The 13,857-nt window shown below is 39.3% G+C and overlaps 1 protein-coding gene across 3 annotated transcripts in view; it reads right to left on the reverse strand.

Moving 5' to 3' along the window:
- The window catches only part of VPS50 (VPS50 subunit of EARP/GARPII complex), a 166,128-nt gene that overhangs the window by 60,208 nt on the left and 92,063 nt on the right, over positions 1 to 13,857 (reverse strand). For all 3 annotated transcript variants that reach the window (XM_067562199.1, XM_067562198.1, XM_067562197.1), the window contains exon 19: positions 1,552 to 1,670. In XM_067562199.1, the coding sequence (XP_067418300.1) occupies positions 1,552 to 1,670 (119 nt within the window). The remainder of the gene's footprint in view (positions 1 to 1,551; positions 1,671 to 13,857) is intronic.

The following is a 13,857-nucleotide window of genomic DNA, read 5'->3' on the forward strand; positions in this document are numbered from 1 at the left end:
ACATCCCTGTAATCATAGGACAAAAAGGGGAATTCGTTGTTTACAGATTGTTGGGTTTTATTTCTCTATTGAAGCAAGTTCTCTTGGGGTATTGGATGGTCTATTCCATGATGTGATCTATTTCTTTGGTGGAATATCCTTGTTTGGTGAAGGCGGTTTTGAGTGTGCAAATGTGTATATCCTGGACTTTCTCCACAGAGCATATTCTGTGGCATCTGAATTCCTGGCTGTAGATAACAGATTTCCAGGTCTGATTGGGGTGGTTACTGCATCTATGAAGTTAGATATGGTGATCTGTGGATTTCTTGTATATGATTTTATGTAGGTTCCATTGCTGAAGCTGATTGTGGTGTCCAGGAAATTGATGCTAGTGTGGGAGTGTTCCAGAGAGAGTTTAATGGATGAGTGATGGCTGTTGAAGTTGTAATGGAAATCTATTAAACAAAATCCCCTCCAACCACACAACCCTTGTTGTGAGCTACCATCCCACACTGGAACCCACACGGGACACCATTAAACAATGACAAACCATACTCATTGGCATCCCATCCTGAAAGAAAACTTTCCTGAACCCATCATCTAGACTTCAAAAAACCACCCATTCTCTTCAATCTCACTATCAGACGTAAGGTCCCCACAAATCAGGACACACCAACTCAGAGCGGCACTAGACCCTGCCAGAACAACAGATGCAAACCTACAGATATCTCCACTGCTACATTGATCAACAACCCCGACAATACAACTTTCAAAATCCATGGGTCCTACACATGCCTACCACAATATATGCTGTTCCTCATCCAGAGTACTAAATGCCCAACAATTATGTAGATTAAACCAGACAATCACTATGTCCTCAAATGAACTCACACAGGAAAATGATAAAAGACAAAAACACCGTATCCCCTGTGGGTGAACACTTTTCACAAAGCGATCACTCTATATCTGACCTCTCAGTCCTCATCCTCAAAGGAAACCTGCGCACACTTCCAAAAAATGAGCCTGGGAGCTTAAATTCAGAACTTTGCTAGACACTAAAAATCATGGTCTTAATAAAGACACTGGATTTATGGCTTATTACAACATGTCCCCTTTTTTGTCCTATGACTACAGGGGTGTTAATGGACCACTTCACTTTGAATGGTCCCTTAGAATATGAGCTAACTACTTATGGTAAACTATCTGTTCAATCTTGTATTTAGCTGTGACACAGTGTATTTCCCAGACCTGAGGAAGAGCTCTGTGTAGCTCAAAAACTTGTCACTCTCACCAACAGAAGTTAGTCCAATAAAACATATTACCTCACCCATCCTGTCTCTCTAATATCCTGGGACTGACATGGCTACAACACTGCAGACAACGTCAGATAATGCTGTACAGTTTGCAGATTCTCCTGATTTTGGAGAGCTATGTTCCATACTTGTCTATTGTGGCTACAGTATTAAAGATTATTTGGCAGCTAGTGTTTGGTTCTATGAAAATCTTAATAAAAAGGAAGGGTTAAAAAACAGGGAGCAAGAGATACAAAAGGGCAAATAACTGTACATTTACCTTTTTACAGGGGCATCGCCTGTCTGCTCATCCACATAATCTCTTTTCAGCTCCTCAGGAACATCACTGTCACTGTCATACTCTTGATAGGCACTCTTCTCCTGTTCATCAGATTCATACTATTAAAGAAATAAAATGACAGCTTTCACTTTCTTTAGAATATCTCTGAACATCCATTTAAAAAAAATCAGTAGTGCTTTGTGACTTCTTTGCTTTTAGTTCTGCCACTATGCAATAGCATGATTTGAACCTTGACGACTGAGCTTTCCCTATCCTATGCATGATTTAAAAATTGCCTACGCAGCTCTAATAATACAGGAGAACTTTAAAAATATATCAGATTGACAATGGTCAAAAACCATGTGAAGTCTTTTAAAACATGCTTCCATTCTCAGATGCCCTATAACAGTAAACAGTCAAGTCTCTTGTAACAAAGTTGTTAGAGATTTTTAAGATTGGTAGATATTTGAATCACGGTGTCTCCCAATCATTCTGTTTTCCCCCTTGCCTCAGTATTACCTATTTTATTTATTCTTTTAGTATTGCTTTTTTGGTCAATAATATTCTGCATAGTTTATACAAAATCTAAATTGGTCAACATAGTAGCAATAAAAAGGCAGTGCAAAACCGCTGGTCCAAATAAGAAAGTATCAAAACAGTAGGTTATTATAAAAACTTTTGGTCATTTTCTGTATTACTTTTTAAAAAGTAATAATCTTTTCTTCCTTGATATGCCTATGTTTTATAGAAAATTTAAAATTATTAACAAAATATTTAAGAGATTTTAAAATCAGTTCTAGTACATTCAAAAGGACACTTCCACTGGAATATTTTTAAGTTTGTTGGACTGCTATGTAGTGATGCTACATAGAGTCACTTTGACTATAGAATCACAGGACTGGAAATGACCTTGAGAGGTCTTCTAGTCCAGTCCCCTGCATTCAAGGCAGGATCCAAGCATTGTCTAGATTATCCCTGACAAGTGTCTGTACAACCTACTCTTAAAAATCTCCAGTGACAGAGATTCCACAACCTCATTAGGCAATTTATTCCAGTGCTTAATTACACTGACAGTTAAGAAGCCCATTGTCTCTGGTCCTATCCTTAGAGGTTAACAAGAACAATTTTTCTCCCTGCTCCTTTTGACAACCTTTTATGTACTTGAAAACTGTTATGTCCTCTCTCAGTCTTCTCTTCTCCAGACTGAACATACCCAGTTTTTTTCACGTTTCCCTCATAGGTCATGTTTTCTAGACCTTTAATCATTTTTGTTGCCCTTCTCTGGACTTTCTCCAATTTGTCCACATCTTTCCTGAAATGTGGCACTCAGAACCAAACTCCAGCTGAGGCCTAATCAGCACAGAGTAGAACAGAGGAATTACTGCTTGTGTTTTGTTTACAACACTCCTGATAATACATTCTAGAATGACCTTTGCTTTTTTTGCAACAGTGTTACACTGTTGACTCATTTGGTTTGTAATCCAACATGACCCCCAGATCCCTTTCCACAGTACTCCTTTCTAGGCAGTCATTTCCCATTTTGTATGTGTGCAACTGACTGTTCCTTTCTAAGTGGAGTATTTTGCATTTGTCATTACTGAATTTTATCCTATTTACTTCAGACCATTTCTCCAGTTTGTCCAGATCATTTTGAATTTTAATCCTATCCCCCAAAGCTCTTGCATCCCCTCCTAGCTGGATATCATCTGCAAACTTTACAAGTGTAATCTCTATGCCATTATCTAAATCATTGATGAAGATATTGAACAGACCTGGACCCAGAACTGAACCCTGTAAGACCCCACTCAATATGCCCTTCCAGTTTGACTGTGAACCACTAATAACTACTCTCTGGAAACAGTTTTCCAGCCAGTCATGCACCTACCTGATAGTAGCACCATCCAGGTTACATTTCCTTAGTTTGTTTATGAGAAGGTCATGTGAGACAGTATCAAAAGCCTCACTAAAGTCAAGATATACTACAACTCTTACAAAAACATTATTATTGAAGAAACACCTGCCATTAACCTGAACATTTCTCAGGATTACAATACAATACCATGCATTTTTTTCTTTTAAGGTGCATGTGAAACACCTTCTTCAAATCTGTGGATATCAAAATCCATGTAAGTAATTTATATACATGACACACAGCATACAAGGACAGGGATCCTATAATTTAACCAATACACCTTAGACACCTTAAATGACTGCTTCTTGGAGCAGCAAGTTCTGGAATCCACGAGAGGCAATTCTTGAAAGCAGCCCACCATCAGAGCATTTAATTTCAGAAAGGGAAACGACACAAAAATGAGGATGCTAAACAGAAATTAAAAGGTACAGTGCCAAAAGTGAAATCCCTGCCAGTTGCATGAAAGCTTTTTAAAGACAACATAATAGAGGTTCAATTTAAATGTATACCCCAAATTTAAAAACATAGTAAGAGGACCGAAAAAATGCCCCTAGCTAAAAAATAAAGTAAAAGAAGCAGTTATAAGCATCCTTTAAAAAGTGGAAGCTAAATCCTATTGAGGAAAATAGAAAGGAGCATAAACTCTGTCAAGTGAAGTGTAAAAATACAATTAGGAAGGCCAAAAAAGAATTTGAAGAACAGCTAGTCAAAGATTCAATAAGTAAAATAGCAAAAAAACCTTTTAAGTACATCAGAAGCAAAAAGCCTGGTAAACAACCAGTAGGGCTATTGGACGATCAAGATGATAAAGAAGCACTCAAGGAAGATAAGACTATTGTGGAGAAACTAAATGAATTCTTTGCATCAGTCTTCACAGCTGAGGTTGTGAGGGAGATTCCCAACCTGAGCCACTCTTTTTAGGTGATAAATCTGAGGAACTGTCCCTTATTGAGATGTCATTAGAGGAGGTTTTGGAACAAATTGATAAATTAAACAGTAATAAGTCACCAGGACCAGATGGTAATTCACCCAAGAGCTCTGAAGGAACTCAAATGTGAAACTGCAGAACTACTAACTGTGGTGTGTAACCTATCATTTAAATCAGCTTCTGTACCAGATGACAGGGGAATAGCTAATGTGACACCAATTTTTAAAAAAGGCTCCAGAGGTGATTCCAGCAATTACAGACTGGTAAGCCTAACTTCAGTACCAGGCAAATTGATTGAAATTATAGTAAAGAACAGAATTAACAGATGCACAGATAAATACGATTTGCTGGGGAAGAGTCAACAAGGTTTTCGTAAAGGGAAATCACGCCTCACCAATCTACTACAATTCTTTGAAGGGGTCAACAAGCATGTGGACAAGGGTGATCCATCCAGTGGATATAGCGTACTTAGATTTTCAGAAAGCCTTTCAGAAGTTCCCTCTTAAGCAAGGTTCTTAAGCAAAGTAAACTGTCATGGGATAAGAGGTAAGGTCCTCTCCTGGATCAGTAACTGATTAAAAGATAGGAAACAAAGGATAGGAATAAAATGGTCAGTTTTCAGAATGGAGAGATATAAATAGTGGTGTTCCCCAGGGGTCTGTTCTGGGACCAGTGCTGTTCAACATATTCATAAATGATCTGGAAAAATGGGTAAACAGTGAGGTGGCAAAATTTGCAGATGATAACTATCTTGAGTAGTTTTGTAAGTCCAAAGCAGACTGTGAAGAGTTACAAAGGGATCTTACAAAATTGGGTGACTGGCAACAATATGGCACATGAAATTCAATGTTGATAAATGCAAAGTAATGCACATTGGAAAACATAATCCCAACTATACATATAAAATGATAGGGTATAGATTAGCTGTTACCATTCAAGAAAGATCTTGGAGTCGCTGTGAATAGTTCTCTGAAAACACCCACTCAATGAGCAGCAACAGTCAAAAAACCTAACAGAACGTTGGGAATCATTAGGAAAGGGATAGATAATAAGACAGAAAAGATCATATTGCCTCTTTATAAATCCATGGTACGCCCAACATCCTGAATACTGCGTGCAGATCTGGTCACCCCACCTCAAGAAAGATACATTGGAATTGGAAAAGGTACAGAAAAGGCAACTAAAATGATTAGGGGTATGGAAAAGCTTCCACATGAGGAGAAATTAATAAGACTGGGAGTTTTCAGCTTGCAAAAGAGACGACTAAGGGGAGATATGATAGAGGTCTATAAAAACATGACTGGTATGGAGAAGGTAAAAAAAGGAAGTGTTATTTACTCCTTTGCATAATATAAGAACTAGAGGTCACCAAATTAAATTAGTAGGCAGCAGGTTTAAAATGAACAAAATGATGAACTTCACACAATGCACAGTGAACCTTTGGAACTCTTTGCCAGAGGATGTTGTGAAGGCCAAGACTATAATAGGGTTAAAAAAAGAACTAGGTAAGTTCATGGATGATAGGTTCATCAATGGCTATTAGCCAGGATGAGCAGAGATTCAACACTGTGCTCTTAGTGTCCCTAGCCTGTTTGCCAGAAGCTGGAAATGGCGATAGGGGATGGATCACTTGATGATTACCTGTGCTATTCATCCCTTCTGAAGCACCTGGCATTGGCCAGTGTCAGAAGACAGGACACTGGGCTAGATGGACCATTGGTCTGCCCAGTATGGCCATTCTTATGTAGAAAAAGAGTGCATGCTATATTGTGCTCTCAAATATTTTCAAACATGTAATTAAAAAAAAAATCATACCACAAATGCATAAGTGAGGATAGCTAAGCATTGCTACCTTAATTTTAGAGTTCCCGGTCTTTTGCATATTTAATTATGCAACCTGAACAATATTTTAATGTACTTTAATGGAATTTTTCATACTTTTTTATGAGAAAAAATAAATCTCTTATCTGGAATATTTAGCTAGATACCAATGAAGCACCCTGTCCCACATATACAATGAGGGAAAGCCTCATGCAGATACCTGCCCCATTCACTATTGACTCTCCAAACCTCACCTTCAAAATAAACCCACTGTAAATTTGAGTACACAGCTAAATTAGCCAAGCACACAGGGCTCAGAATATTATGTAGTCATTGTTAAACCGACATTATCAACGTGAACTGTAGTCAGATAAAAAAACCTAAGTAAAAAATAATTGCAGGCACTACAGCTGTCCTAGAACCCCCCGTCATTTTTTGTTATAAATCACAGTGTACTATTTTGCAGGAAATCTCTTCCTCTGTTAATAGCTAAATGAAATAGCTTCTTCATGGCCTGAGGAAGAATTTTGTTTTCCCCACACACAGAAAATTTCAGCCTGATAGCTGAAAGTTTTGAGGGAATAATATGAGCAATTTAGAACAGACAATTAAAAAAGAAATAGCCCAGCAGCCTTAACTATAATTGTCACTAGAACAACTATAATTCATTCAACAAAAACCTCAATATGTGAGCTCATGAAATAATGTGTTTGAGACTATGTAGACAATAAAACAATACCAATGTTTATAAATTAGAAAAGCTATTTTAAATTTCCAGACTATTAGATTAGCAGTTGAATTACTTAACTGGTAACTGCATACTACAAGCTGATATGTAATCAATTAAGGAGCAAGAAAAGTAAGTATTTCACTTGTGCAAATTTACTAAAGTTTTGCTATTTTTCCAGCTGTTGTATTTTGAACATTGCTAAATTAAGAAATTAGCAAATAAATCAGAGTTCAATTAACTGTTGTAACATTTGTCTGAAAATAAATTAATTAGTTGCCACAAAGAGTTTGTAGAAAAAAAGAAATTTTGTTAAGGCAGGTAAAGGGAGATATTTTCAGGATAAAAGTAAATTTTTAATCCTAGTATGTTTAGTAAATTACTCTTAGTTGTCCCAAACTGAGGTGCTTTAAGCTACATCTTGTGTAAGAAAATTAGATTTCTCACTAGTCTATTATTTGTTACCACAGAAAAGGAAAACAGCCCAAAAGCTCTAAGGCAAAACCTGGTTCCCAGCAAAGCTGCTACACAGTTGTTACTGCAACCTCAGGATTCCAATATGCCATTGGGCTCCTGTGTGCACCCTTACACCAACCCTCCTATCTCAGGGTTGGATACACCAACACTTCTGCCTCAGCTTTGCCTCAACCGACACTGCTCTGTAGACACCCTGTGCAAGGGGTCACAAACACACCTTTTAATGGATCCGTGCTGGTTCCACTGAAGATAAGAATCCTAATAGCTAACAGGGGTTTTTGAGGGATGCCATCTCTGTGGAGCAAATACTCTGGACAGAGAAAACAATTCAGACACTCAACGCTCTGGATGATTCAGAGGATGGAGCAACCAACAAAACCAGGTTTTGCCAATATTCTTATGTGTGTGCCAGTATTTTTTACAAATGTGGGTTAACACTGAGGGCTTTTGTGGAGGCAGCAAATTTTAAAGAGGGATGCCTTGGGCATCAGGAGCAGACTTTAAAATGGAGGGAGTAGCACAGAACAGAGAATAGTGATATGAGAGATAGTGAACAAATAGCTGTCCTGATTGTTGCTATTTCTAAAAGAGAATTCTGCCATACCACATTTTCAGATAAATGGAAACCACTATTACAACAATGCAGATTATTTCAGGAGGAAACTGACACAAGGTTTGATTTTGGGGAAATAAAAGGGAGTTCTTGAGTTAATTAATTTGAAAGAGTCATTAATATGAAGAATTACAGTCACCTATTTCTGAAATAATCTGCATTGTTCAATTAAAATCCAGTAAAAGGGAGATAATTTACTGACTGTAAATATTAAGAGTCCTGATATACATTAAAGAAAATTTTCGTGCGTCAAATGTACTAATCTGGAAGAAAAAAGAGGAGTGTTAATTTCTATTTGTCTAATACAAGAAGAACATTTGAAAAATTATTTTTGTGGAATAAAATCATATTACTCTTCATTAGGAAAGCTGAACACTGATACTGTTAAGCAGTAAAAGTTGTTTATGGTAGTATATAAAGGAAAAAAGATTGTTTCCTAAAGTAAATAATAAATCATAACTGATAAATCTCAAGATCTCAACCTCCCTGAAGAGTTCTTCTTAAAGTAATTTCTAACTAAAGTATAATCTGCAGTTCATAATAAATAATCTAAGGAGTATGAGGGTTGGAGGGAGTTCTGGTATCCTGGTAGCTAACAGAAATTACAATTCCACAAGTCTCCTTGTAACAATCTTCAACAACTTTTGTTAAGATTGGTAATTACCCTATTAAAGTTACCATGCTTCTGAACTGACTACCAGTTATACCTCTTATGGATGGCATTACAAGATCATAGCTCATCTTCACTAAAATAATATGCAATCCTGCCTAATCACATCTTATTATTAATTATACAAAAAGATATCGCCACCATTGTATTAAAATGATTTTTATTAGAGATTGTGGGATTCCTCTGATCTCAGGGGCCACTCACTTCTGTCATTGCCAAACATTAATTCACAATTTCTTACATATAATTTTTTAACTTGGGTGGTTGTTCGTAACCTAAAATCCACACACAGGCACCTATAATAAAAACTTGATTTTCAGAAAGATTCAGAGGACTGACAGGACCTGTTGATTTCAAAGGGAGCCATGGATGATTATCACGTTAAATTTCAAAGACTTATATTAAGGTGATAAGTATGGGTGTAGGTGACTAATTTCAGGTAGCCAAATTTGAAAATGTTGGCCACACTGACTACTGTATAGTTTAAACAGAAATCTCATTAAAAAAATTCATCAGACTGTTACCACACTGCAGATCATTTGACATAAATCTTTAGATTTGTTATAATCCCCATACATACTTCTTTTACATTTTAGAAAAAGCAAACAAAATTGTGCAATGGAAGTACCATAACTGCCCAAAATAATTACAAACTTACGTGCTAAAACATGTGCTTTAAAAAAAGATCAATGCAGAAACTGCAACATAACAAGACTGTATGGATCCCACACATGCAGATATTTTCCTCTTTACCTGAACCAATGTTTTTCTTTAAAATTGTATTACACAAAATGTAAATCCTTTGTTCTTTTTAAAATATCAGCTATGTCAACTCTTTGGAGTATTTTGGGGGGAATGGAGGAAGTCCCCTTTTGCAGGGCAATTATCTTCTTTTTATGTGAATAATTAAAGTTTGTGATAGTCATCAGTGTTAAGATTAGTGTAAGTATTCTTTGTTATTTTTCTCTGCAGAGTTGGTTTCCCCTTATTCACTGTATACAGATGCCCAGTACCTAGGTAAGCCTTGGTCTCCAGATTTCAAGCTTTGTGCCAGCTTCAAGAAATGGTGCCAATGAGTGACCCTCATTCCACCAGTGCCTGGGCCATTGAGACCAACTCCTACTGCCGCGTTAACTCCTTTGATGCAACAGCAGCAGCAGCACCATGAAAATCTGACACTGCCAGAGGCCAATGCAGCAGCCCTACTCTGTCTCTCAGAGTCTCCCCAGACCACACACAGTTCCCTCTTACCAGACACACCCTGCTAGAGAAGGGAAGGAAGGTGGGTCATGGAATGTGTATGTGCAACACATCTTGAAGAACAACAGTTACAGAATAGGTTAACCCCGGTTTTTAATTCTTCAAGTGAATGCACAGGTCCATTCCATTCCAGGTGACCCTCAAACAGTTCAATCCAGAGGTAGGTTTCAGAGTCTATCTGAAAAACTGAAACAGTATTTGTCAAAACTTGGCATCATTTCTGGAATGCTGAGCTCCAGTATAATAAGTAGTAAAAGGCATGTACGGATGACCAAGCTACAGCTCTGCAAATGTCTGTTATGGTTACTTGAGCCAAAATAGCTGCAGATGCTGTTTGAGATCTTGTGGAGTGAGTACATTGGCAATGTCATAACACAGACGTGTGCAGGACAAAATCCAGGATGAAATCCTCTGCATGAAGACTGGAAGGCCTCTCATGCTGTCCGCAACTGGTGTAAACAGCTGTGAAGACAATCTAAAAGACTAGTCCTGTCCAAGTAAAAAAGCCAACACCCTTCTAACATCTTAAGCATGGAGCTCTTCTCACCCTTATGAGAACAGGATTTAGGAAAGTCAGTCAGTAAGTATATGGCTTGATTGATGTGGAATTCCAATACTACTATAGTCAGGAATTTCAGATGTGGATGTCAATACACCTTCTCCTTATAAAAAAAAAAAAAACTTAGTAAGAAGGGTCAGCTGCCAATGCTCGTAACTCCGCCATGCTTCTCATTAAGGTAACAGTTACCAAAAATACTGCTTTCATAGATGCAGTAAAGAGCAGGTAGCCATTGGTTCAAAGGGTGAAACCACAAACATTGTTAGCACCAGATTTAAGTTCCAGGAAGGAATGGGATCCATGACATGGGGCTATAACCTGCCCAGACCCTTTAAGAATCTAACTGATATAAGATCAGAAAATACTGAGCGGCCTGCAATTTCTGGGTGGAAAGCAGAGATAGCTACCATGTGAACTCTGATGGAACAAATCTATAGGCCTTGTTACTTCAGGTGGAACAGACGTCACAACATGTGGGATAGAAACCATAACTGGTAAAACACCCTTTTCTGCTTTGATCACAAAGAGAATCGCTTCCGCTTCAACTGGTTAAGTGTATCTAGTAAATGGCTCCCTGCTATACAGGAGAACGTTTTGCACATCACCTGAACACTTTGCATCTTGAAGTCCTGGGAGATCAGGTCAGGATCTGTGGATAGAATCATAGGACCGGAAGTGACCTCACAAGGTTATCCAGTCCAGTCCAGTCCCCTGCACTTATGACAAGACCAAGCATTATCTAGATCATCCCTGACAGGTATTTGCCTAACCTGCTCTTAAAAATCTCCAATGACAGAGATTCAGCAACCTCCCTGGACAATTTATTCCAGTACTTAACTACCACTGAGAGTTAGGAAGTTTTTCCTAATGTCCAACCTAAACTGCCCTTGCTGCAATTTAAGCCCATTGCTTCTTGTCCTGTACTCAGAGATTAACAAGAACAATGTTTCTTCCTCCTCCTTGTAACAACCTTTTCTGTACTTGAAAACTTATGTCCCCCCTCAGTCTTCTCTTCTCCAGACTAAACAAACACAATTTTTTCAATCTTCTCTCATAGGTCATGTTTTCTAGACCTTAAATCATATTTGTTGCTCTTCTCTGGACTTTCTCCAATTTGTCCACATCCTTCCGGAAATGTGGCATCCATGATAGTCAGTTAGAAAGGCCACTATGATCTCTGATTAGACAATCCATCAAGTTGATTTGAACACCAAGAAGGAAGGAGACTGAGATAAATTGCATTGGCAATACAAAACTCAAAGATGTGTTGCCTCTTGACAGAGACTGTTTGATCTGGCCTCTCTGTCTGTTCATGTAGAACATCCCCACAGTGTTGTCATTGAGGACTTGTGGAGTCTCTCCCTTGATATGAGGGAGAAAATTTCAATAGGCCAGATGAACAGCTCACAGTTCCCACATATTTATGTGAAGTGCCAAATCTTGGTGAAAACACAGACCTTTAATTTGTAGGTTTCCTGGGTGAACTACCCAACATAAAAAAGTCTCCATAACTAAAGTCAATGTGCACAAGGGAGGGGTGAAGAGAACTCCAATACACATGTTGGCTGGATCCATTCACCACAAGAAGGAGGCTAGTACTCCTGCAGGTAGTCAAATTAACATATCCAATGGGTGACAATCCATTGGAATCTATGGGGAATCCACTGACTTTAACCAGCTTTGCAACTCTCTGAGACAAAGCCTAGCATGCCAAACCACATACAAGCAAGAGGCCATGTGCCCCAGTAGTCTTGAGGCAGTTTCTTATTGTTGTAAGTGACTTTGAGGCCTATGGAAACATTTAATATTGTCTGGAATTTGGCTTGAGGTACGAATGTCCTGGCTGCTGCAGAAACCAGGATTGCCCCCTATTAATTCTGTTCCCTGAACTGGGGACAAGATTGACTTGTCCTCATTGATCAACAGACCCAGAACACTGAAAAGGGATCAGATCTTGGAAAGACTGACTTCTACTTAGGGTTTGGATTGACCTTGTATCAGCCAGTAATTTAAGTTAGGACACCCCCACACATCTGCTTTCTTTAGGAATACAGCTACCACCACGATGCATTTTGTAAATACTAGTGGGGCAGCAGACAGAATAAAGGCCTAAACTTAAAATGGGTGCTGTTGACCAGAAATCTTAGGAATCTCCTATGGCTTGGACATATAGCCACATGGAAATATGCATCCTTCAAGATGAGGGTAGTGTACCAGTTTCCAGGAAGGAGGGAAGGATGCACTCCAGGATGACCGTTTGAAACCTTGTTTTCTTTACGTATTTGTTCAAATTCCACAAGTCTAGGATGGTTCTGAGATCTCCTTTTGCCTTTAGAATCAGGAAGTATCATGAACAGAAACTCTTCCCTCAATGGAGAGGGGGAACCTCTTCTGTAGCTCCCAGATGTAGATGAGACTGCACCTCTTGGAGAACATCCTCATGAGAATGGTTCCTGAAAAGTGTCAGGGAAGGGAAGTGGAGAGTCAAGGAGTGGAGGAAATAAAAACAAGGTTACTTACCAGTAACTGCTGTTCTTCAAGATGTGCTGCTCATGTCCATTCCACTATAGGTATGTGCATGCCTCCATGCACGGCTACCGGAACTTTTTTCCCCTTCGCAGATCCCGTAGGGCTGGCTCCGGAGCCCTCTAGAGTCCCACACACATGTCGCGGTATATGAGGTGCAGCCAGCCCTATGCCCTCTTAGTCCCTTCTTTCTGCCAACTCCAGCGGCGGGGACAGGGGTGGGTTGTGGAATGGACATGAGCAACACATCTCAAAGAACATCAGTAACTGGAAAGTAATCTTGTTTTCTTCTGCGAGTGCTTGCTCATGTCCATTCCACTATAGGTGACTAACAAGAAGTACATTGGAGGTGGGCCTGAGTTAGCAGTGAGCTGCCTGCAGCCCAGCTCTGCTGAAGCCCGCATCTTCCTTGCACCCGTTGGACAGAGGCGTGGTGGGACGTGAAGGTATGTACCGCCAGCCTGGCAGCTGCTTTGCAGATACTCTGCCCTGGTATTTCCGCTAGGAAGGCTGTAGATGGAGCTTGAGCTCTGTTGAGTGAGCTGTGGTGGTGCCAGAAGTGGCACCTTCACCTGTTCGTAGCCGAACGCGATGCAGGAAGTTATTCACAAGGAAAATGCACAGGGCGGAGACCGGTGAACCTTTCATCTGGTCGGCTGCTGCAACGAAGAGCTGCATCGCTCTCCAGAACTGCCTCGTATATCTGATATAGAAGCCAGGGCCCCTCTCACGTTTTTAACAAGTGCTGCCTTCTCTTCTCCGAACCGTGTGGTTCAGGGAAAACATGGGGAGAATATATGTTGGTCACAATGA

This window comes from Emydura macquarii, unplaced genomic scaffold (genome assembly GCF_026122565.2).
Source record: "Emydura macquarii macquarii isolate MOO-44397 ecotype Brisbane River unplaced genomic scaffold, CSIRO-AGI_Emac_v2 contig_2422, whole genome shotgun sequence".
NCBI classification, from domain to species: domain Eukaryota; kingdom Metazoa; phylum Chordata; order Testudines; family Chelidae; genus Emydura; species Emydura macquarii.